This window comes from Dendrobates tinctorius, unplaced genomic scaffold, assembly GCF_039654945.1.
Source record: "Dendrobates tinctorius isolate UK_male_01 unplaced genomic scaffold, ASM3965494v1 ptg000176l, whole genome shotgun sequence".
Taxonomy (NCBI): Eukaryota; Metazoa; Chordata; class Amphibia; order Anura; family Dendrobatidae; genus Dendrobates; species Dendrobates tinctorius.
This window is the reverse complement of record NW_027361843.1, coordinates 598,205-624,330: the sequence shown is the minus strand read 5'-3', so window position 1 is coordinate 624,330 and position 26,126 is coordinate 598,205. Positions and strand designations below refer to the sequence as shown.

The window sequence follows — 26,126 nt, the reverse complement described above, 5'->3', positions numbered from 1 at the left end:
TTGGGTAAGGCAGTGAGATAAGATGTTGAGAGAGAAAAATATAGAAGATATGTGTCAGAATAGTGCACAATGTTAGACCTTAAAGGGAAGGTGACATCCAAAGAAAAATTTTTCAGCAATTGAAAAAATGTAAAGAATTAATGTTTACATTTTCTTAAAAAATATTATCATTTGTTTTTAATTTTGTAAAATATGAAAAACAGTTTTAAAAAGTTTGGCAATTCTACTTGTTAACACTAGGGGGAGCAGCTACTGAAGTTTGGCACAAAAACCTAGTGCAACTAGCTCACATTACTGCACTGGAGTAAATATGGGTGGAGTCTGCTGACATAGGTGTGATGTCACTCCTCTCCTCCCCTTCTGGGTGTTTGCTAAGGGAAAAGAGGATGACATTTAGGAACACAGTGAGCAGCCATTTTGATGGGGCCTGCAAAGTTACTGACTGTCTTTGCATGTAAAGTCTGGATCAGAACAGGCCATCAATCAGCAGAAATGTTTCCTGGATTTCTGTGGAGCAGACAAGCAGACGGTCCATCCATGTGTATAAAACACAGCACTCTATGTACAATCCCTGGCACCGAACAGGGTGCCCCCCATAGACCAGCACACTGCTCTCCTGAAATACTCTGTGCTGCTGTCACCCTGCTCCTTCCACCATATATCAGGCCCCTGTCGCCTCGCTTTCACACATCGCCAGGACAGGATCTGAGGAGAGGAATGGGGTCTTCGGTCACCGAGGATGGCAGGCAGCAAGGATTCTGGGAGCAGGGTGACAGCAGCACAGAGTATTTCAGGAGAGCAGTATCACACGGGATAGGATTAGATACATTGGTCAGCAGACATTATCACACAGGATAGGATTAGATACATGGCTCAACAGGCAGCATCACACAGGATAGGATTAGTTACATAGCTCAGCAGACATTATCACACGGGATAGGATTAGATACACGGCTCAGCAGTCAGTATCACACAGGATAGGATTAGATACATGGCTCAGCAGTCAGTAGAACACAGAAGATTAGACACATGGCTCAGCAGTCAGTATCACACAGGAGAGGATTAGATACACGGCTCAGCAGACAGTATCACACAGGATTGGATTAGATACATAGCTCAGCAGTCAGTATCACACAGGAGAGGATTAGATACACGGCTCAGCAGACAGTATCACACAGGAGAGGATTAGATACACGGCTCAGCAGACAGTATCACACAGGAGAGGATTAGATACACGGCTCAGCAGACAGTATCACACAGGATTGGATTAGATACATAGCTCAGCAGTCAGTATCACACAGGAGAGGATTAGATACACGGCTCAGCAGACAGTATCACACAGGAGAGGATTAGATACACGGCTCAGCAGACAGTATCACACAGGAGAGGATTAGATACACGGCTCAGCAGACAGTATCGCACAGGATAGGATTAGATACACGGCTCAGCAGTCAGTATCACACAGGAGAGGATTAGATACACGGCTCAGCAGACAGTATCACACAAGAGAGGATTAGATACACGGCTCAGTAGACAGTATCACAGAGGATAGGATTAGATACACGGCTCAGCACACAGTACCACACAGGAGAGGATTAGATACACGGCTCAGCAGACAGTATCACACAGGAGAGGATTAGATACAGGGCTCAGCAGTCAGTATCACACAGGAGAGGATTAGATGTCCAGCAGATTGCCAAGTGTTTTGAAACAGCAGGGAGCAGCTCCTCCTATGTTTTGCAAGTGCAGGGGCAGCAGCTGGCTGTGTGTTTTGGAAAGAGCAGCTTGGTGTCCAGGAGCTCGTCCTGGTTCCTCTCCTGCAGCTGGTATGTGCAGAGTGAACATCCAAGCCGTTATGCTGGAACAGTACAGCATCCAGGGCTTGCAATGGAGTGTAAATGAAGCTAAAAGAAAAGCACTGGGCTCTAATAAGATGACGCCTGGCCACACCTACAGCTGTGAATTGAGCTGCCCTCAGAGGCGTGCCCAGTTCACTCCTGATGCAGCTGCAATGAAAGAGATAGGGTCGGCAGCTGACTATTGTCTCTTATGCCCAGGGACTGCCGTAAATGAGCATGGAAAGTGTCGTTCAGCAGCCAGAGAGGTAAGATAGCAGCCCCCAGTGGCTGCATTACTACAGAAAAAAAAAATCCATACACACCACTGAGTCAAGCTTAGGGGACAATATCTTTTTATACTATTTTCTTTTTTACATTAAATTATAATAAAACATGGCACCTTCCCTTTAAGCACAACATGCAACGTATGGACCAGAAAAGACAACTGGCTAATCCAGAAGTTGTGATTTCTTTCTCATTTCAATATTACAAAGTAATTATATCTACAGTGGGTACGGAAAGTATTCAGACCCCTTTAAATTTTTCACTCTTTGTTTCATTGCAGCCATTTGATAAATTCAAAAAAGTTCATTTTTTCTCATTAATGTACAATCTTGACTGAAAAAAACAGAAATGTAGAAATTTTTGTAAATTTATTAAAAAAGAAAAACTGAAATATCACATGGTCATAAGCATTCAGACCCTTTGCTCAGTATTTAGCAGAAGCATACTTTTGAGGTAGTACAGCCATGAATCTTCTTGGGAATGACGCAACAAGTTTTTCACACCTGGACTTGAGGATCCTCTGCCATTCTTCCTTGCAGATCCTCTCCAGTTCCGTCAGGTTCGATGGTGAACATTGGTGGACAGCCATTTTCAGGTCTCTCCAGAGATGCTCAGTTGGGTTTATGTCAGGGCTCTGGCTGGGCCAGTCAAGATAAAAATAATAATAATAATAATAATCTTTATTTATATAGCACAAACATATTCTGCAGTTCTTTACAATTTAACAGTTTCAAACACAACAGTCAAAAGTAAAAACTTTAGCAATAACACAATGGTTAAAGCAAAGTAAGACAGCCCTGCTTGTGAGAGCTTACAATCTACAATGAGGTGGGGGAGATACAAAGTACAGGTGTGTATTTACAATGATGTATTTAAAATGATGATCTAGCCATCTTGAGGGAGTGGGGGATAGATGGGGATAGTGAATGGGCTACACACGCACACTTAGGGTCCCGTTACATTTAGCGATGCACCAACAATCCCGACAACAATACGACCCGGTCAGGATCGCTGGTGCATCGCTAAATGGTCACTAGTGAGCTGCCAAACAGGCAGATCTCACCATCAATGCAGCAGCGATCGGCGGTCTTCACTTTCCTGTCACACGCAGCGATGATGACAACTTCCGCCCGCGTCCATGCATTGCTCGTCGGTGCCAGCAGGAAGCCGACAATGAGAAATGGACCAGGACGATCTCGCGCGATCAGCGATATCCAGTGGGGGGGTGGTCGGAGGTAAGTGTCACATGTAGCGATATCGCTGTTGCGTCACAAAATCAGTGACACTTTAGCGATATCGCTATGTTTAAGAGGCCCTTTACACATAAAATGACTGATTTGGGAACGTGATAGGCTGCTCTGAACAAATGTGTTTCAAAAAAGTGCCTAAAGCTGTGCAAGTTGTGACTGGTTCTATTTTCTTGGGGTAGAGCATTCCAGAGGATTGGCGCAGCGCGGGAGAAGTCTTGGAGTCGGGAGCGGGAGGTACGGATTAGTGCAGAGGTTAGTCGAAAGTCGTTTGCAGAGCGCAATGGTCAGTTAGGCTGATAGACAGAAATGAGGGAGGAGATGTAATGGGGTGCTGCACTGTGTAGAGCTTAGTGGGTGAGAACAAGTACTTTGAATTGGATCGTATAATGAATGGGCAGCCAGTGTAATGACTGGCAAAGAGTGGACTGATTAGCCAGATGGATGACCCTGGCTGCAACATTAAGGATAGACTGGAGATGGGAAAGTCGAGTGATGGGGAGGCCAATTAAAAGAGCATTACAGTAGTCCAGGCGGGAGTGGATCAAGGCGACAGTGAGGGTTTTTGCTGTTTCCACAGTGAGAAAAGGGCGGATTCTAGAGATGTTCTTTAGGTGTAAGCGGCAAGAGCTTGTATATGGGAGGTGAAGGAGAGATAGTTGCCAAACATAACACCCAGAGAGCGGGACCGCTGCCTGGGTTTTATTATGGTGCCACCCACGGAGAGGGAAATGTCAGATTTAGGGAGGTAGATATCAGGAGTAGAAGAAGTTCAGTTTTGGAAAGGTTGAGTTTAGATAGAGAGCGGACATGATGTTGGAGACTGCGGACAGACAGTCACTGGCGTTCTGTAGTACAGCGGGGGTAAGGTCAGGGGATGACATGTATAGTTGTTAGGCGTCGGGTTCCTGCAGCTGCACAGCAGAAATCCAGAGCCTTGCATCCAGCGGTGTCCCATTCTCCACCGACCGCTCAGGAGCCTGCACAGCAATGTAGGTGTCCCAGACGCTCTGCTCAGACCAGCTCTGTAGGACTGGTTGTTGCTGCCACCTCTGGGTCAGCAATAGCAGCGCAAGCTGTCCTGCAGCAAACCACCCCAGTGGCTAAGTCCTCTCGTCGCGCTACTGGGCATGCTCACGAGACGATCTCCCATTGGAGACCGGGAGTCACGTGCTCAGGTCCTTCTCCTGATCTGATTGGTCCATATCAAAGATCTGGAAGGTCCCGGAAGCGCACAGCTATAAAAGGTCCGCATGGCCTCTCGGCCATGCGCTAGTATAGGCTCTGCTTGCTACCTGTGTGAATGATGACGGATGCATGTGCCTGCGAATGACTCATTAAGACTCCCCCTCCCTCTGATATTACATGTGTGGATAGGGACTTAGTATTAGAGTCAGCGCCTGTCAGTGGTATGATACAGGCCACAGTGCATATCTTCACCTAACTAGCGTCCGACAGTGCACCTCCTCTGGGCACTGTCGTATAGCGGCTGAGTCAGTCGCCGCGCTGCAATCAGCAGCATCTGTTGGCATCCGCGGTAGCGACGCCGCACACACAGTAAGTCTAGACGGACCCTGACCCTCTGCTTTGGGTTCAGCTCCTGTGACCATATACCGTGCGTGCAGTTCTCTGAGACCTGTGAGTTCAACAGGCTCAGTACTTACGTTTATGTTCCAAGCATCTCTGTGGAGATAACAGAGTACGCTCTGTGCACACACCGGGTGGCGTTCAACCCGTGTGCGATATACCACCATATTGTGCGTCTGCCATTATCTAGCAGCGTTGTAACACCTACTGCACGGTGGACCCCGGGCGGCGAATGCATTTATTATTTATTTATTAGTGCGTTCCGCCGTCCCTAACAATAGTTGTGTGTCATCAGCATAAAGATGGTACTGAAAGCCAAATCTGCTGATGGTCTGTCCAATTGGGGCCGTGTAGAGAGAGAAGAGAAGGGGGCCAAGGACTGAGCACTGAGGTACCCCAACAGTGAGAGGAAGAGGAGATGAAGTGGAGCCAGCAAACAAAACACTGAAGGAGCGGTCCGAAAGATAGGAAGAAAACCAGGAGGGAGCAGTGTCCTTAATGCCTAGTGACTGGAGCTTAGAGAGTAGAAGATGGTTGTCAACAGTGTCGAAATCTGCAGAAAGGTCGAGAAGAATGAGCACCGTTACATTTTGCTGTCAGAAGGTCATTGGTCACTTTGAGGAGTGCAGTTTCTGTTGAATTTAGGGGCGGAAACCAGATTGTGATGGGTCTAGGAGGGAGTGAGTGGAGAGGTAACAGGTAAGGCGGGAGTAAACCAGTCACTCCAAGAGTTTAGAGATGAAGGGGAGATTGGAGACTAGTCTGTAGTTGTTTGCAGGATGGGTCGAGAGCGGGTTTCTTTAATAATGGAGTAATGATAGAGTGTTTGACGGAGCAGGGGAAAATGCCCAAGGAGAGGGAGAGATTAAAGATTGTAGTTAGGTGAGTTGTGACGGCTGGAGAGAGAGAGACTGGAGGAGATGTGAGGGAATGGGGTCAGTAGTGCATGGATGAGAAGAAAAGAGCCTGGAAACTTCTGTGATGGGATCAAATGTGGAGAGTGAGCTAGGGGAAATGCAGGGAGGGATGGGAGTCATTGCACTTGGTGGCTGGGAGCGGATCTCCTGACGGATATTTATTTTCTTTAAAGTGGAAGGCCAGGTCATCAGCACAAATGTCTGTGATAGAGGCTTGTGCTTTCAGCCTGAGGAATGAGTGAAAGGTATCAAAAAGTTTCTTGGGGTTGTTGGATAGTGAGGAGTCACAGTCACAGAGTTTTTCTGAAGCCACACCTTTGTTATTTTAGCTGTGTGCTTAGTGTCATTGTCTTGTTGGAAGGTGAACCTTCGGCCAAGTCTGAGGTCCAGAGCACTCTGGAAGAGGTTTTCATCGAGGATATCTCTGTACTTGGCCGCATTCATGTTTCCTTCAATTGCAACCAGTCGTCCTGTCCCTGCAGCTGAAAAAAACCCCCATACCATGATGCTGCCACCACCATGTGACATATGATGAGGCATTGTGGGTGCTGCAGGTAATAGGTTTGCACGGTTCTGGTCCAGTTGCCACAGAGTGGCTGCTAGATCAGGCTCCATTACATCTTTTAGCTCAACTCTATTCCCATCTATTTCAAAATGTGTAAAGTGAATAAACAGTCCATGTGAACTTGATGCTACCAACCTCTCATCTTTTCTTTTAGTTCAAGTCTTTTTTAAATCAGACGATAATTTTTAAGAGTATTTTAAAGTTTTTTCGGCACAAATTACATTTTAATTCATAGATCTTGGAATAATAACTTCCACAATTGGATGTATTTAAATTAAATATTCTTGTGCTGAGATAATCTTTAAAATGTGCACCTGCTGTGTACTGTGTAATGGCTGTGTCTGACAGTGCAGGGATGACCACAGCTCCCGGGCAGGGGAGGAAGCAAGAGAGTATACAGACGTTACAGTATGTGATCAATCACAGCTGATTCTTTATGTAAGTAAAACATTTCATTGCCTGTTTTTAAACAATTTTTTAACTCAAAGAATTATCATCTGCAATCCCGTGCTGTAAAATCAGTATAGTCTTTTCCATACCAGGAGCTGTGGTATGATCAGACCATGTTCCTGCACGGTAATACACAGACATTACAGTACACAAGAAAGCACAGAATGACAGATTTGCAAAAATGCTCTGCAATAAAAAATGGCAGTAATCAGCAAGTGCTGGATAACAAATACAGGGTATTTAGTTGATACATTTTTTTGTGAACATGTGAACAGTGTCTAATATGAACAGGATTCAGACAGGCCGCTCCCTAGTATGGGCTTGTGGTCTAAGACAGCTCTTATGTGCACGTCACACAAGAGAGGGGTGGGTCTCCCAAACCATGCTAAGCAAGGGAAAAAAACGGATTAAAAACACACGTGACATGCACAAATGTGAACACGTCGATCAGACAATGCTCACACCACCCACTAACTGAGATACAACAAGAAAACACAGAATGACAGATTTGCAAAAATACTCTGCAATAAAAAATGGCAGTAATCAGCAAGTGCTGGATAACAAATACAGGGTATTTAGTTGATACGTTTTTTTGCGCAAAAAAATGTACACCAAGCTGCTCCACCACGTCAAGGTAACCCCTATTGAAGCAGTCCCTATCTAATGTATTAAAAACCTGAACATGTGAACAGTGTCTAATATGAACCGACATTACAGTACACAGCAGGGGCACATTTATAATATTATCTCAGCACACGAACATTTTTTAAACACATCCAACTGTGGAAGTTATTATTCAAAGATCTATTTTTTAAATGTTGATTAAAATTAATTTTGTTCAAGGGAAGCACCTTTAAACATCAGTTCATAGTATTTATGTAGTGCTTAGGCACGCAAAGTGCAGGATGACGTTGTGCATATTGTCACTAATATTATATTTTATATATTTTTAATAGTAGCCAGGCCAGCCTTGTGTTTGGTGCCATTATTTTATTTATTGTACTCACTTTTATAGCACCATCATATTTCCACACCTCTTTAAAGACATCATGAACACTGTCCTCATTGGGGCTCACAAGCTACATGTCTTATCAGTATGTCTTTGAAGCTGTAAATATGGTTGACCCACCTTCCCAATATGACGTGACATTATACCCAACACATGCCACACGCCCAGATACATAACTCACTGCCAAACATACCTGAAAAGTCCTAAGAACAATTGCTGCTCTCCACAGGTTTTGCCCTATCATACCAAGAATTTTTGGAGGCATCCAATTCCAAAGCCTATTAAAGTTGGAAGTTTTAACCCCTTTTCATTGGAGCTATTTTTTATTTTGCAGCTTCAATTTTTTTTCCTCCGGTGCTTCATGGAGGTGCTGATGGGCTACAGATTGGAAAGACCTACAGTGATTATAAGAAGTCTACACACCCTTGCTAAAATGCCATGTTTTTATAAAAAATCTATTGAGAAACTAACTGAAATTATTTTGAGTGGAGAAATAAAAATTACCCATCTAAAATAATGTGGTTGCATAAGTGTGAATACCCTCTTAATTGGAGATGTGATTGTGTTCAGAATTAGTAAATCACATTTAAACTCATGTTAAATAGCAGTAAGTACACAGCTGTCCTCAAATAATGCGATTTTGATTAACCCCATATAAAGTTTTGCTATTCGAGTAGTTTTTTAATATACACTTTCTTGGCTGCATTTTACAGCAAAAGACATGGTCCATAAACAGATTTCAACATCACAGCGGGATCTTTTTGTTGAAAGTTAAATGTGAGAAGGGTACAAAAATAATTCCAAAGCATTAGATATAGCATGGAACACTGAAGGTGATCATCAAAAGGTGGCTTAAATTTGGCACAACAGTGACAATACCTAGACTGGAATGTCCCTTCAAAAACTGATGAAAGCGTACAAGAGAAGTGGTTCGAGAGTCTTCCAAAAGGCCTGTAGCAATGTTGAAGGAACTGCAGGAATTTGTGACTAATACTAATTGTATACTTCATGACACAACAATCTTCCTTATTCTACATATGTCTGGCATGTAGGGTGTAAGAAAAGGCTCTCAACTTGCCAAAGAAAAATATCCAAGCCAAGCTATGTTTTGCCAAAAACTACATCATCTTCAACAGCATGTGGTAAAAAGCGTGGCATTGTTTGATGAGACCAAGATTGAACTCTATGGCCATAATTTCAAAAAGTTTGGTTGGCGCAAAGCCAACACTGTATAACACCAAAATAACAGCATAATCACAGTGAAACATGGTGAAGGCAGTTTTATTCTTTGAGGCTGTTTTTCAGCAGCTGAAACTGGAACTTTAGTCAAGGTGGAAGAAATCATGAACTGTTACAAATTCCAATCAATTTTGCATAAAAACCTTCAGGTCTCTGCTAAAAAGCTGAAGGTAAATTTCACCTTTTAGCATGGAAATGACCCTAAGCCTACCTCCACATAACAAAAGAATGGGCTTCTTCAAAGATCAAGATCAAGAGTCCAATTGAAAATCTGTGGGTTGACCTAAAGAGGACTGTACCCAGGAGATGCCCTCACAATCTGACAGATTTGGGTGACGGCGTCATGGTCTGATATAGACCTGATGACGCTGTCCGGCCAGCCAGGTCTGATATAGCAGCGGCGCCAGGTCTGATATAGATCTGATGACGCTGTCCGGCCAGCTAATCACTGTAATGCCACAACCAACATGTCTGCGGCATTAGTGTGGGGCAGACAATCCCTGCATGTTCATTGGCTCTCTAAAGAGCGGCAAACATGCTGGACGGGGACGGGACCTGAGTTCTCGCAGAGCAACCCCGGAAATACTTGGCGAGTTCCGAGCATCTCGAGCAATGAGATGCTCAGGCGAACACAGAGTAGTGGAGAGCATGCTCGCTCATCACTAGTCAAGACATAATGATATGTACTTTGCTATTCTAAATAATGACCATGTAGAAAATGTTCTGTCTCGTTTATTGACTTTTTTTATGATATGGGCCTAAAATTACCTGGACAGTGAGTTGCTAATTACCTGTCTGTTCTACCCGGCAACAGCATAGAACAATCATTAATCACTCTTGTCGGTAATTCATCTTCTCAAGGTCTTCATCTTTCAGGATGCTCTGTCGATGATGTGTGACTGCTGACATGTTGATTTACTGCCAGCTCCCTACAGGTAGACAGCAGGGAGCAGGGTGTCAATCAGCATGAAGTCTGCAAAATCCCTGTGTCCACAGAATAGAGAGGAAGAGAAGCCACTGCTCTGTCTATGTGACTTCAGCAGAAGCCGTTGAATCGCCGCCACGAGTTATCCGTGACTGCTCTATGTCAGCAGCAATCGGTGCCAGGCAAAACAGGCAGGTAAGGTAGCAACTACCTGCCTGATAGTTTCTAGGACCGTGACTGCAACATCTGAGCGCAACCCAAACAAATATATAAAATCTATGGCTGTTGATAAATCTACAGGGGGTACGGAAAGTATTCAGACCCCTTTAAACTTTTCACTCTGTTTCATTACAGCCATTTGGTAAATTCAAATAGTCATAAGTATTCAGACCCTTTGCTCAGACACTCATATTTAAGTCACATGCTGTCCATTTCCTTGTGATTCTCCTTGAGATGGTTCTACTCCTTCATTGGAGTCCAGCTGTGTTTAATTAAACTGATAGGACTTGATTTTTAAAGGCATGTCAGACCAAATGAGAATCATGAGGTCAAAGGAACTGGCCAAGATGCTCAGAGACAGAATTGTGGCAAGGCACAGATCTGGCCAAAGTTACAAAATCCTCTGGATCAACATGTTAGGGCAAGTTAGGATAGGATATGGGTTGAACTAGATGGACTTAAAGTCTCCCTTCAACCTTAATAACTATGTTACTATTTCTGCAGTACTCAAGGCTCCTAAGAGTACAGTGGCCAACAAAATCCTTAAATGGAAGAAGGTTGGGACCCCCAGAAGTCTTCCTAGATCTGGCCGTCCAGCAAAACCGAGAAATCGTGGGAGAAGAGCCTTAGTGAGAGAAGTAAAGAAGAACCCCAAGATCACTGTGGCTGAGCTCCACAGATGCATTAGGGACATGGGAGAAAGTTCCACAAAGTTAACTGTTGCTGCAGCCCTCCACCAGTCGGGCCTTTATGGCAGAGCGGCCCAATGGAAGCCTCTCCTCAGTGCAAGACATATGAAAGCCTGCATACAGTTTGCTAGAAAACATATGAAGGACTCCCAGACTATGAGAAATAAGATTCTCTGGTTTGATGAGACGAAGATAGAACTTTTTGGTGATAATTCTAAGCGGTATATGTGGAGAAAACCAGGCATTGCTCATCACCTGCCCAATACAATCCCAACTGTGAAACATGGTGGTGGCAGCATCATGCTATGGGGGTGTTTTCCAGCTGCAGGGACAGGATGACTGGTTGCAATTGAAGGAAACATGAAAGTGGCCAAGTACAGAGATATCCTGGATGAAAACCTCTTCCAGAGTGCTCTGGACCTCAGACTTGGCTGAAGGTTCACCTTCCAACAAGACAGTGACCCTAAGCACACACCTAAAATAACAAAGGAATGGCTTCAGAACAACTTTGTGACCATTCTTGACTCTAGTTGCGGAGTTTACATTAATGAGAAAAAAATGAATTTTTTTGTATTTACCAAATGGCTGCAATGAAACAAAGAGTGAAAAATTTAAAGGGGTCTGAATACTTTCTATACCCACTGTATCTCATGTTCCATTGGAGGGAGAGATTGATTAACTTATCATATAGTGTACTGATACTCATTTTACATATTTGGATAAACGCATTATATCAGGAAATCATGATGTTTGCAGTTGTCTAATATGAAATTCATTAGGATGATTGATATTCTTTTAGCACAATTAGCAGCTTGGAAATAAAATATTATTCACTAAAGTTATAAATGTAATAATTGAGGGAAGTTTGGTTTGTGTTGGAAAGCAGTTGATGTAACATGTTGTGATTGTGAATAATAAAGTACTCCAGAGAAAGTGCAAGATACAGCCGCAGGTCACCCTGTCCTCTTGCATCGCTGAGAAAAGGAATATATATTTTATGCTGGCAGCAGGATGCATTGGCAGGAGGCCTAGAATCCCTAGATTGGTTCTGGCCAAAAACAGGGATCTGACTGTGGAACTGTAGACACCCATTTTCACTTCTAATTATAATTTCTAAAGCATAAACATAGCTGAAAGACATTTTTAATACGTTGTTTTTAACCTTTGCTCAGTAAAATGATAGCATTCTGGTATGTTATAGATAAGCAAATTATTGCATTCTTCAAGAATATCTATATTATCAACTCTGTGGTGTATTCTTGGGTTGCTGTTTGATCCTGGAAACACCTGTCTAGTTTTTATATATTTGATTTATTTTTTGGTATTGAGAAGCCGCAAGGAATTATCACAACTTAGTTTGAGTATGTTATCATGATTACTGTAATAATGTATTAAAAATGCTGATTTACGGATAATATTCTCCATAAGTACAGACTTTGCGAGTGATGAGAACATTCTGGAAGTGGGACCATTGAATACTAAGGTTTTTTTACATGTACATTTTTTTCTCTATGAAACCATAATAAATACAATCATAGCAGACCAACTTATTGGGTTTTTTTTTCCCCATATAAAGATTTAAGCTGATTTTAATGCTGAAACCTTATAATTAAATACAACTTGTACAATTAGAGGTTGAAATTGTATTGTGTTTTCCAACCTTACTATCAATGTTACTATGTACATTGAAATCAATCAGCAAGCGAACTCCCTCACTCTCTGAGAGTACCTAGGAATACCAAATAGTGTGCTAAAATACCAGGAAGTTTATATTGCCAATACTTATCTATGTTTTGTTACTTTAAATGCTGAAGTCATCCCACTAAACCTTCATTTGTAGGGCTTAGCAGGCACTTATGATTAGAAATCAAACTAAAGAACAGAGGTAGAACAGCAGTCCTTTGGGACCGAATCCAAGATTTGGAACCACAAGCATGTTGATCAGATGTAATAATGCCCTCTGTCATGACCCTCAACTGATAATAATGCCCCCAACGTGACCTCTTTCTATAGTAATGTCTCACATCCTAGCCCCTGTCCTGTAATAGTGTCCTCTTTCCTGGACCCTTCCTATAATAATGTCCCATATCAATTACTCCCACTTCTCCCAACTCGAACATTGCTCAGTGTCCTCTCCCAACACTATAGCTGGTGCAGGGGGCAGTGGTGCATGGCAGTAATGTAGGGGATTGGTATAGAATATCCCTTTATTGCCACCACCCCTTTAAGAGCTTAAATGTAAATATACTGTTATGCTTCTCTGCTACACGGCTGTGTATTACCGACTGTCTTATTGATATTGCTACATGATGTGTTACCATACTGTAAGATATTATGCTTTATTATGTCTTTTGTATTGTATTTCTGTACAGATTAGGGTAAGATAGTGCTTCCTTTGGGAACATTAGAGGAGGGCACTTATAGTATAGAGTTCACAGATTTGGGTAAGTGTAATATTGGTACGGGCCACTAGTGGGTCCTTGATAGGTATAGCTCGTTAGGAAGTTCACAATAGGGGTTAACTGTAGGAGGAGTTGCTATGGGTTAAGCAAGTGTAGGTTGTGGGACAAGGCCTCTAAGCCCAGGACAACATAGCAGCTACGCAACGTTGTTTAAGTGAAGAAGCATGGGCACATTCAGACAGGTGCTGAATAAGACCGGAGCACCCGGGGAAGTTACAGTTCAAGGCAGCAGCAGGAACGGAGAAGGAAATGTGGTCTGTTATGAATGGGTCGCCGTGGAGAAAAAGCAAACAAGCTAAGCCACAGAAAACAGAGTGGTTGGTAACTATGCAGATTGCAGATCCCTGATCTTACCACACAACTAGCAGTAGCCGTGAAGCGTGCCTACGATGAACCTAGACGCCTTGTCACGGCCGGAGGACTACGTAAGTGTAAAGCAAGAAAAGGGAAAACTAACTGCCCCAGAGCAGACCCCAAAAGAATAGATAGCCCCCACACATGTATTGACGGTGAAACAAGATGAAGGCACAAACACAGGCAGGAAAATAGGATGAGCAAATGATGGGGCCCAATCTAACTAGACAGGAAAGGAAAGGAAAGACACTATCTGCAACCTGCAAAAAACCCTACAAAATAATGTCCAACACTTCTGATAGCAAAATTAACCCTGAAGTCACTAGACTTCTCCCACTATATCAGCACTCTGAAATATTCTGAGACAGAGCAAAAAGAGACCGAACTAGTAAGGGACAAAAAGCCAATTGGCAAAATACTGATAAATAAGAGTGGAAATTCAGCTCAGACCCCAGCCGGGACTGGCAGACCACACAAAAAACTGAATAGACCAAAAAAATCAAGTGTGAACATTAGCAGAAAAACTTAGCTTTTGATGACTGGAACAGAGCTGAAAACCAAGAGCTGACAAGCCAGAAGGAATCACCAGCAACTGAATAGGGTGTCGGCTGTCTTAAATCCAATCTGAGAATCCTGAGATCCAATCGTTATCTTCATTCTCGGGTGGCAGATCTCCACCGATCAAACCAGCCGCACCACCTCCCATCACCCCAGAGGGAGTCCAGAAGGGGAACTCCCAACTGGTGAGAATGAACTCACAACAGTACCCCCCCTTGAGGAGGGGTCACCGAACCCTCATCCATGCCACCAGGCCGATCAGGATGGGCCCGGTGAAAAGCACGAACCAATCTATTGGCATGAATATCAGAGGCAGAGACCCAAGAATTATCCTCCTGACCATAACCCTTCCATTTGTCCAAATACTGGAGTCTCCGTCTAACCAAACGAGAATTCAATATTTTCTCTACGTCATATTCCACATTGCCTTCAACCAACACAGGGTCAGGAGGTGCTGCCATAGGAACCACTGGCTCTACAAACCTCTTCAACAGAGATTTGTGAAATACGTTATCGATCTTGAACGTAACTGGAAGAGCCAATCGAAACAAAACAGGATTAAGAATTTCCAAAATCTTATAAGGACCAATAAATCTTGGCTTAAATTTAGGAGATGCAACCTTCATAGGAATATTCTTAGACGACAACCAAACCATATCACCCACTGTAAACCGGGGACCAATGGTCCTATGCCGGTTAGAAAATCGCTGGGCCTCTTCCGGAGAAAGAGACAACTTATCCACCACTTGGTCCCATATCTGCTGCATTCTCTTAACCACAGTGTCCACATCTGGGCAGGACGAAGATTCCACTTCCCCTGAAGAGAACCGAGGATGAAACCCAAAATTACAGAAAAAGGATGACATCAAAGTGGCAGAACTAGCTATATTGTTCAGTGCGAATTCGGCCAAGGGCAAAAATGAGACCCAATCATCCCGATCAGCAGATACAAAACATCTCAAATAAGACTCCAAGGTCTGGTTTGTTCTCTCAGTCTGCCCATTGGTCTGGGGATGAAACGCGGAGGAGAAAGATAACTGAATTCCCAGATTGGAACAAAAGGCTTTCCAGACTCTGGAAACAAACTGGACTCCTCTGTCGGACACAATGTTCTCAGGAATCCCATGTAACCGAACCACCTGTTGTAAAAACAAGGGCACCAACTCAGCAGAAGATGGCAACTTTGGGAGTGGTACAAGATGGACCATCTTCGAAAATCTATCACAAATCACCCAGATAGCAGTCATTCTCTGAGAGACAGGAAGTTCAGAAATAAAATCCATTGAGATATGGGTCCATGGCCTCTTGGGCACCGGCAAGGGCATCAGCAACCCACTAGAATGAGAACAGGGTTTAGACCGAGAACAAGTCCCACAGGACTGTAGAAAATTCCTGACGTCACGAGATAAGGCAGGCCACCAAAAGGACCGACTCACCAAATCTCTGGTACCAAAAATACCTGGATGACCAGCCAATGCGGAGCAATGAATTTCAAACATCACTCTCTTTCTCCACTGGTCAGGAACATTCAATTTTCCCATAGGGTAATGCTCAGGTTTATCCTCCTGAAATTCCTCCAGGGTGCGTCTCAAATAGGGCGAAATAGCAGAAAGAACTACCCCCTCACCTAGGATGGTAGTAGGCTCGGTCACACTAAGAGAATCGGCAAAGAAACTCCTAGAAAGGGCATCTGCCTTAACATTCTTAGTGCCCGGAAGAAAAGAGACCACAAAATTAAAACGCGTGAAAAACAAGGCCCATCTAGCCTGTCTAGGATTCAAGCGTTTGGTCGACTCCAGATAAATCAAATTCTTGTGATCGGTGAGGACCACAACTTGATGTCTAGCTCCCTCCAACCAATGTCTCCACTCCTCAAATGCCCACTTCATGGCCAACAACTCCCAATTCCCCACGTCATAATTGCGTTCAGATGGGGAGAACTTTCGAGAAAAGAAGGCACAGGGATTCATTTTAGAAGTCACAGGGTCTTTTTGGGACAAAACAGCTCCTGCACCAATCTCAGAAGCATCTACCTCCACCTGAAATGGAAGTGAGACATCAGGTTGCCGTAAAACTGGAGCTGAAGTAAATCTCTGCTTAAGCTCCTGAGATGCTGAGATAGCCTCAGGAGACCAATTCAGCACATCAGCGCCCTTCTTGGTCAGATCAGTCAGTGGTTTGACAATACCAGAAAAATTACCTATAAATTTCCGATAGAAATTAGCAAAACCCAAAAACTTCTGGAGGGCCTTCAAAGAAGTAGGCTGAACCCAATCATAAATGGCCTGTACCTTGGCCGGGTCCATTTCAATAGTCGATGGAGACAAGATAAATCCCAAAAATGAAATCTTCTGTACACCAAAGAGGCATTTCGATCCCTTAACAAACAGGGAATTCTCTCTCAAAATCCGGAACACAATCTGGACGTGTTCCACATGAGAATCCCAATCACTAGAAAAGATCAAAATATCATCCAGATTGATGATCAAAAACTTATCCACAAAGTCACGGAAAATATAATTCATAAAGGACTGGAAGACAGAAGCGGCATTAGTGAGCCCAAAAGGCATCACCAGGTACTCAAAATGTCCCTCCGGAGTATTAAACGCCGTCTTCCATTCATCCCCGTGCTTGATGCGAATAAGATTATACGCCCCCCTGAGGTCAAGCTTAGTAAACCAGCAGGCACTCTTAACTCTGGAGAATAAATCAGACATCAGAGGTAACGGGTACTGATATTTAACTGTCATCTTGTTAAGGGAACGATAATCAATAAACGGGCTTAATGAACCATCTCTATTGGCCACAAAAAAAACCCAGCACCTAAAGGGGACGAAGATGGTCTAATATGACCCTTCTCCAATGACTCCTTAATATAGGATCGCATAGCATCATGTTCGGGTACTGATAAGTTGAAAAGCCGACCCTTGGGAAATTTACACCCAGGCATCAACTCAATTGCACAGTCATAACTCCTATGAGGTGGCAAAGACGCAGACTTGCTCTCACTAAATACATCAGAAAAATGGTCTAGATAATCAGGAATATCATGAGACTGAGGAGAGGTGAAGGAAACAGGAGCGTCCCTAAGAACACACTGACAACCCCAACTTACCACAGACCCAGATTTCCAATCCAAAACTGGATTATGAGTTTGCAACCAAGGAAAAGCCAGAACAATAGTATCATGCAAATTATGCAGCACCAAAAATTTACAATTTCTTGGTGGTCTGGGGCAACCCATATCGTCACCTGGGTCCAAAACTGAGGTTTATTCTCCGCCAAAGGAGTAGCATCAATACCCCTCAAAGGAATAGGCATCCGCAGAGGCGTCATGGAAAAACCACAACGTTTAGCAAAGTCAAAATCCATCAGATTCAACGCTGCTCCTGAATCCACAAAAGCCTTCGTGGAAAATGTGGATAAGGAGCAGATCAGTGTAATTGCCAAAAGAAACTTAGGTTGTATACTGCCCACAGCAAATGTGTGTGCAAAACGTTTCTCTCGTTTTGGGCAGACAGAAATAATATGAGAGACGTCTCCACAGAAGAAACACAGCTTATTACGCCTTCTAAACTCCTAATTTTGCGCCCTAGACAAAACTATATCACATTGCATAGGTTCAGACATTTGTCCAAAAGGTGGCAACTCCTCTTGTGTAGTTTTGCGTTCACGTAAACGCCGATCCATTTGAATGGCTAATGACATAGAATCGTCAAGTCCAGAGGGAACAGGAAATCCCACCATAGTATCTTTTACGGTTTCTGACAAACCCTTCCGAAAGAGAGCTGCCAAGGCACCATCATTCCAGGTAGTAAGGACCGCCCACTTTCGGAAATTTTGACAGTATAACTCTGCAGAATTCTGACCCTGGTTCAATGCTAATAGGGCTTTCTCAGCTTGATCAATAGCATTAGGCTCATCATACAACAACCCCAAAGCTTGAAAAAATGCATTCACATTAGTCAGAATAGGATCTTCAGGTATCAAAGAAAACGCCCAATCCTGGGGATCGCCGCGCAGCAAAGAGATGACAATTTTAACCTGCTGCGCAGAGCTCCCCGATGAATTAGGCTTCAAAGCAAGAAATAATTTACAATTATTCTTAAAATTCAAAAATTTAGACCGATCACAAAAAACACATCTGGAGTAGGGATCCTTGTTTCAGCAGCATGTGAATGAGCGAGATAGGCAGAAATTCCCCGCACTTCAGCAGTGAGCTGCTTCACACGATCAGACAATTGCTTAATCTCCATTTAAAAAGAAAAAACAACAATCCTCCTACGGCCCCAGTGATAAAGAGGAAAAAATATACATAAAAAAAAAATTCTGACACTTTTTTTTTTTTTTTTACAATTCTTTCCTGCTTTTGAGTACCCTAGAATCTGCGGTATGGCTGGTGATTCTGTTATGAATGGGTCACCGTGGAGAAAAAGCAAACAAGCTAAGCCACAGAAAACAGAGTGGTTGGTAACTATGCAGATTGCAGATCCCTGATCTTACCACACAACTAGCAGTAGCCGTGGAGCGTGCCTACGATGAACCTAGACGCCTTGTCACGGCCGGAGGACTACGTAAGTGTAAAGCAAGAAAAGGGAAAACTAACTGCCCCAGAGCAGACCCCAAAGGAATAGATAGCCCCCACACATGTATTGATGGTGAAACAAGATGAAGGCACAAACACAGGCAGGAAAATAGGCTGAGCAAACGATGGGGCCCAATCTAACTAGACAGGAAAGGAAAGGAAAGACACTATCTGCAACCTGCAAAAAACCCTACAAAATAATGTCCAACACTTCTGATAGCAAAATTAACCCTGAAGTCACTAGACTTCTCCCACTATATCAGCACTCTGAAATATTCTGAGACAGAGCAAAAAGAGACCGAACTAGTAAGGGACAAAAAGCCAATTGGCAAAATACTGATAAATAAGAGTGGAAATTCAGCTCAGACCCCAGCCGGGGCTGGCAGACCACACAAAACTGAATAGACCAACAAAATCAAGTGTGAACATTAGCAGAAAAACTTAGCTTTTGATGACTGGAACAGAGCTGAAAACCAAGAGCTGACAAGCCAGAAGGAATCACCAGCAACTGAATAGGGCGTCGGCTGTCTTAAATCCAATCTGAGAATCCTGAGATCCAATCGTCATCTTCATTCTCAGGTTGCAGATCTCCACCGATCAAACCAGCCGCACCACCTCCCGTCACCACCAGAGGGAGTCCAGAAGGGGAACTCACAACTGGTGAGAATGAACTCACAACAGTGGTCCAAAAGTCATGCAGGGCGCAGAATGTTCATGATGTGGCAGATCCTCAATAGGACTGAAGCTGGCAAGTCCGGAGCAAAACAGATGAGCGGGATCCCCTATGTACTGAGGTCCTACAGTAGTGAAGCTGCGGTATCGCCAGGGGAGCTACTACCCCATAATGTACATGAGGGCGAAGAAAGTAAGAAAGGGAAAGAGCAGGAGGAATGCTGTGTGGACTGTGATTTAGCTAATGTGTTCGGGACCATTGAATAAGAAAGTAAAAGCGGTAATTTTGCATCAGAACCAGTATCTGTGTCCGTTATTTCATCTTCATGCACTTGAATCAAGTGTGCAGGAGCTGGGTTCTTTGGAATCCCTGACCATGGACCAGCAACAAGAGCAGGTACACTGGTAGCTGCTGATGGTATTTCTGTGGGAGGAGGTCAGGACACCAGGGCCCCGATGTCCTCGGCTGCGACTACCGTCCTGGCCCCCTCTTACAGTAACATCTTGAAACTCGCACAGTAATGTTAGCTACTTGCTTCTTCTTCGCCGGTGGCATGTATGGCAATTGCAGTGCAGGGAGCAAGCGGCTCTCTGCGCCACAATAGATTTAAGCTGATTATGCATCTGAGAATGCACATACCGCTGAGAATCGTGTTGCGTTGGCGGGCCCCATGACTACAAGAGCATGGTTGTAAAGAATGCAACCATGATTGGTACACCCCTGCTTAGGGCTCAACAGTGATTTCTTTCATATGCAAAAAGCAGTCTGAATTTCATCAGTCTTTAGATCATAGTGTCATCAGAATTTTGCCAGTGTCATTTTTTTACCGTCAAAGTTTCATAAGGTTTCTTCAGGTAAAAATAATAATAATAATCTTTATTTTTATATAGCGCTAACATATTCTGCAGCGCTTTACAGTTTGCACACATTATCATCACTGTCCCCAATGGTGATGTCTTTGGAAAAAAAGGAAAAACATGAAAGTTTCTCATGTTTCTACTATCAAATAGTCAATAAAAAACAGACAACATGCAGATGGCTTTGGGGTGCAGTTTGATTTTTTTTTTCACAAACCCATACACTTGCATTGGCAAGTTTGAATTAAGACTAAGTTCAATATCGTACAAGTCTAGTTAAAAAAAAAAAGACACATGAACTACCTCAGACTATCATATGTATGAGTGCTATGCGTGAAAATCGCAGATGGCACTCATACGAGAAAAACTGACATCTCAATGAGCCCCTTAGGCTAGTTTCACATTAGCGTTTTTTGCGCAGAGCATCGTGCGCATAAAAAACGCAAAGAAAAACGCAAAACAAACGCGCGTTTTTTTTCGTCATGCGCACGCTGATGCGTCAAAATAACGCAGCGTTACTTGCGTTTTACATGCGTTTTTGCATGCGGTTGCGTTTTTTATGCGCATGCGTTTTTAGGTGTGACATTTCACAATAGAAAAATCCTTGAACACCAATGGGTCACCAGTGGGCGTGTGTCATTGGAATGTTTTATAGACCCTGTACTGCTGAATTCATCAGATTTTGCTGCTGTTTCCGGTGTCAAGATGGACCTGCGTCTGGATAATTTCCGCTTCAAGCTGGATCTTGACATCGCGCTGTCTCAGGCATATGCCTTTTGTTGCCAGCAAGAAAGGGAGAGGGAGAGACAGCAGAGACGGCAGCGGTGTCGGTTTTGGAGGCATCCAATCATCGAACTCCGGGCAAGCCGTGGAGCATATCACACGCTGTACAGCGAGCTACAGGAAAACCCGGAGAAATTTGCTGACTATACAAGGATGTCCCAGGAAAGCTTCCTTGACTTGCTGGGTATGGTTGAAGGAAACATCCGGAGACGGGACACTCAGCTCCGGCGTGCCATTCCTCCCGAAGAAAGGCTCCTTGTCACCTTACGGTATGTATGTTGTTATGTTTGCATAATTTTTTTGGCTTTTTCCATTTTTTTTTTTTTTTTTTTTGGTCAAAAAAATTAGGTTTTTTTTTGGCTATTGAATTTTAACATTATTTTTGGGAAATTGCTTTTTTGCATAATGGTTTTTCTTCTGTCATGTACTAATCCCATTTTTTTTTTTGATCCAAAAAATTAGGTTTTTATTTGGCTATTGAATTTTAACATTATTTTTGGGAAATTGCTTTTTTGCATAATGGTTTTTCTTCTGTCATGTACTAATCCCATTTTTTTTTTTTGATCCAAAAAATTAGGTTTTTTTTTGGCTATTGAATTTTAACATTATTTTTGGGAAATTGCTTTTTTGCATAATGGTTTTTCTTCTGGCATGTACTAATCCCAAGCCTTTATAAAATGTTTTTTTGCTATGTTGTATTAAAAAAACATGCAAAATAGTTAGGCCATGTACTTTTTTATTTTCAGTGTTTTTAGTAATACCCAAGACAGAAATATAATTATTTTTTCTTTTTATGTTTGGCAGGTTCCTGGCAACTGGAGAGAGTCTTTCATCCCTGCATTTCCAGTACCGGCTGGGAATCTCTACTTTATCCGGGATTGTTGCCGACAACTGCAGGGCTCTGTGGGATGTTCTGTGTCCGGAGTTTCTGCCATTGCCCACTGCTGAAAAGTGGCTTCAAATATCGGAGAAATTCTGGGCAGTCTGCAATTTCCCGAACTGCCTAGGAGCGGTGGACGGGAAGCACATCCGCATCACAAAACCTGCAAGAAGTGGCTCTGAGTACTACAACTACAAGAAGTACTTTTCCACAGTCCTAATGGCCATTGCGGATGCAGACTGCCGGTTTGTGGCGGTGGACATAGGGGCATTCGGACGGGGCAGCGATTTTAAGAACTCTGATATGGGCTGGAGGTTGTACGGCAACCATTTCAATTTTCCACTGGCACGGCCTCTTCCCCAAACCCAAACTCCACCACTGCCATTTGTAGTGGTTGGGGATGAGGCATTTCAGATGTGCCCAAACCTGCTGAAGCCGTACTCCAGCCGTGACTTGGACCACCCCAAGAAAATTTTCAACTACAGGCTTACGAGGGCTCGCAGGACTGTAGAGTGCGCCTTTGGCATTCTAGTGTCCAGATGGCGAATTCTCAGCACCGCCATCAATCTCAAAATGGAAACAGTGGATGAGGTGGTGAAGGCATGTGTGGTTCTGCACAATTTTGTTATGGCAAAGGAGCGACCGAACTTTGACATGGATGAGCCTGCTGCCAACCCTTTGCCAGATTTTACTCAGCACCCTCTTCGGTCCTCAGTCGAAGTTGCCCAAATGAGGGACCAATTTGCGGACTTCTTTTTATCCGATGTGGGTCGTGTAGCATGGCAGGATCAAATGGTTTAATAGTTTTGTTTGTTAAAAATAAAATACATGTTTTTTTATACCTGTACCCAGTGTACTGTGTCTTAATAAACTCCACTACTCACCTGCCCAGGTTAAAGTAAAGAAAGGGAAACCACCATAAAAAAAAAAAATATATATATTTTTTTTTATGGTGGTTTCCCTTTCTTTAGTTTATACCGGATGGTCAGCCATCCAACTCTGAAAGGGATACTATATTTCATTTTTTTTTTATTTATATATACATATATTTATATATATATATATATATATATATATATATATAAATAAAAAAAAAAAAAATGAAATATAGTATCCCTTTCAGAGTTGGATGGCTGACCATCCGGTATAAACTAAAGAAAAACAAACCATAGTGTACGGCGCAGTGTGTGCAGGCGGCGAAAGACACAATAACCAAACATTATTTTGAAATAAAAATATAACATTTATTTTACTTATTTTTTAGTTGGTGGAAACTGGGGGGTGTGGAGGGATGAGGAACGGCTTTGGGTGGAGTAAGGGGTTCTAGGGGAAGGAGGAACCAAAGAAGTGGGGGAAGGGAGCCGAGGCAAGGAAAGTTGTGAAGTGGGAGGTGAGGAAGGAGGGAGGGTCAGAGTCCTCCTCTTTGTTTTTTTATGACAGTGGCCCGTCGTCTTGCTGCTGTCCTCGCTAGAGCCTGAGGACTGGCTAGACCCCGGGGACCGCCTGAGCCTCTGGACCGCCTTGAGCCTCTGGACCGCCTTGAGCCTCTGGAACGCCTGGAGGCTGTGGACTGGCTGGAGCTGGGGGACCGCCTGGCGCTTGTGGACCGCCTGCCAGGATCTTGTACCTGCTGTGGCATGCTGGTGGTGGTGGATGTCCTGGCAGGGGCCGTAAATATTGAATGCGGGTCCCCCAGCTGATGCTGCTCCGAGGTGGTGGTGCTGGTGGTGGTGGCGGTCCATGCAGGCGTGGTGGCTGTGGCGGTCCATACCGGGGTGGTCCTCCCGCTGGTGGTGGTGGTGGCGGCGCTACAGGCAGGGGTGGTGACGACGGGCCATCCAGTGGTGGTGGCGGCAGCAGTGGTGGGCCAGGCAGGAGCAGCGCTTGGCATGGTGTTGGCGGGTAAGTGTCCAGCTGCACTCGGACTTGGGGCGGTATATTGGTGTCCGGCGAGGCTTGGAAGTGTGGTGGCTGTGCAGTGATATGCAGCAGAAGTAGGTAATGCTGTAAAACGAGTCAGGGGTGGCACCGGTGGAAATGCCACCGCTGACTGCTGCATAATCCTACTCTGCTGCATAGCCTGCATAAAAGCATTGTTGCAGGCCTGCATGACAGTCAACTGGAGGTCAGGGGTAAGGTGTTCCGCCGTGTCCCGAGCTATTTGGGTATAAAAATGATGCGCTGGTCTGGCGAGGTCGACTTCCAGGCGCTCAAGGCGACCCTCGATAGACTTGTAGCGTTGGTCCAAAAGGAGGAAACCACTCTCAAGTCTATCGGAGAGTGCCTTGAGGCTACTCTGAAAGACCGAGCTCAATTCAACGAACTCGGGCATGAGAGGCCTGTCCGAGGTCCTCTGCCGCTGCTGGCGGGAAGTGCCCGCAAAACCAGTGGCAGAGACCTGGGACAGGGGAACACCTGAGCGACCAGCTTCCTGGTCTCCAGATGACTGTGGTGCAGACCTGCAAGGTGCTTCCTCGCTGATGGATGGCTGGGAGGGGTCCGGGGCAGCTTGATGAAGGACCGCTTCGGGCCCAGGTTGCAGGGTGCTGCTCCAGGTGCTGTGAAAAGAAAAGAAAGAAATTACAACCATAAATTAACAATCGCCAACTCCTGTGGAATAGAAAAGCACAGAATAAAACACAATACAACTAGAAAATACTTACGTTCGGGAGGCAAGGACCGGTCTTAAAAATGCCAAGGCACGATGGTATCTGTACTTCATGCCGGTCCTTGCCGCAGCACCACTGCGAACCTGATTCTCCTGACGGATATCCCTGTTGAAGCGGTCCTTCATCGAGCGCCAACGGGTTCTGACTTTGTTCACTGTGGTGGAAAAAAAAAAAGAAAAAAAGTAAGACTATGCACTGGAGGCTGTGATCATCCAACTGTGTGTGATGATAGAAACTCCATGGAGTTAATAGCATCACACACAGTTGGGTGATCCCGGCCAAGATCACTGCTGCATCACACTGCATTTAAATACTTACGAAAATCCTTGCGGACCCGGGGAGAGGCGTTGTCCCAGCCATCCATCAGCGATGCGGCCACCTCGTTCCAGAGCCGCCGGATCACCACGTTGTCCGAGTGCAGTTGGTGACGGGTGTCCCACAACGGGACTCACTCCTGGACTAGACGGATGAGCTCGTCGTTGTCCAGGGCGAGGTCCTCCTCCCGCTGTGGAGCCTAGAAAAGAAAGACAAACATTAATCTTTGAAAGATTTTAAAATAAAAAATCTCAAAAACTAGCTAAAGAGCCCGGCGCTGCCCGGGCATAGTAACTAACTGTGGTTAGTTATAGAAAATTATAATTATCCTCCATCCCATAGTCCCGTGCCCATATACCATCATACATATCCTCCATCCCATAGTCCCATGCCCATATACCCATCATATATATCCTCCATCCCATAGTCCTGTGCCCATATACCCATCATACATATTCGCCATCCCGTAGTCCTGTGCCCATATACCCGTCATACATATCCTCCATCCCATAGTCCCGTGCCCATATACCCATCATATATATCCTCCATCCCATAGTCCTGTGCCCATATACCCATCATACATATTCGCCATCCCATAGTCCTGTGCCCATATACCCGTCATACATATCCTCCATCCCATAGTCCCGTGCCCATATACCATCATACATATCCGCCATCCCATAGTCCCGTGCCCATATACCCAAACAAACAAACATACACACACACACACACACACACACACATACATACACACATACACACTTTGAGCTTTAGATATTGATACACAAGCCATGAAAAAAATTTTTGTTTTAAATGAAAATAAATGCAAAAAAGCAACAAACGTCGAAAAAAACAACCATGAAAATTTTAAAAAAATACTTTAAAAAATACCAAAAAAAAAAAAGAAAATAAACCAGCCTAGAAATTAAGTTTAAAAATAAATCTGTAACCAAAAAAGCAGCAAAAAAAACAAGGAAAATTACCAAAAAATACTAATAAAAACTTACCAAAAACATAAAA

At 44.0% G+C, this 26,126-nt stretch overlaps 1 protein-coding gene across 1 annotated transcript in view; it reads right to left on the bottom strand.

Annotated features, from left to right (window-relative positions):
* Positions 1–25,329, bottom strand: part of LOC141054178 (uncharacterized) — a 38,000-nt gene extending 12,671 nt beyond the window's left edge. Inside the window, exons 1-4 of the mRNA XM_073551401.1 lie at positions 25,110–25,329; positions 24,786–24,945; positions 23,561–24,680; positions 12,631–12,699 (exon numbers count right to left, since the gene is read on the bottom strand). Coding sequence (XP_073407502.1) covers positions 12,631–12,699; positions 23,561–24,680; positions 24,786–24,945; positions 25,110–25,155 — 1,395 coding nt within the window. The 5' untranslated portion in view covers positions 25,156–25,329. The remainder of the gene's footprint in view (positions 1–12,630; positions 12,700–23,560; positions 24,681–24,785; positions 24,946–25,109) is intronic.
* Between the last annotated feature and the right edge of the window lie 797 nt (positions 25,330–26,126).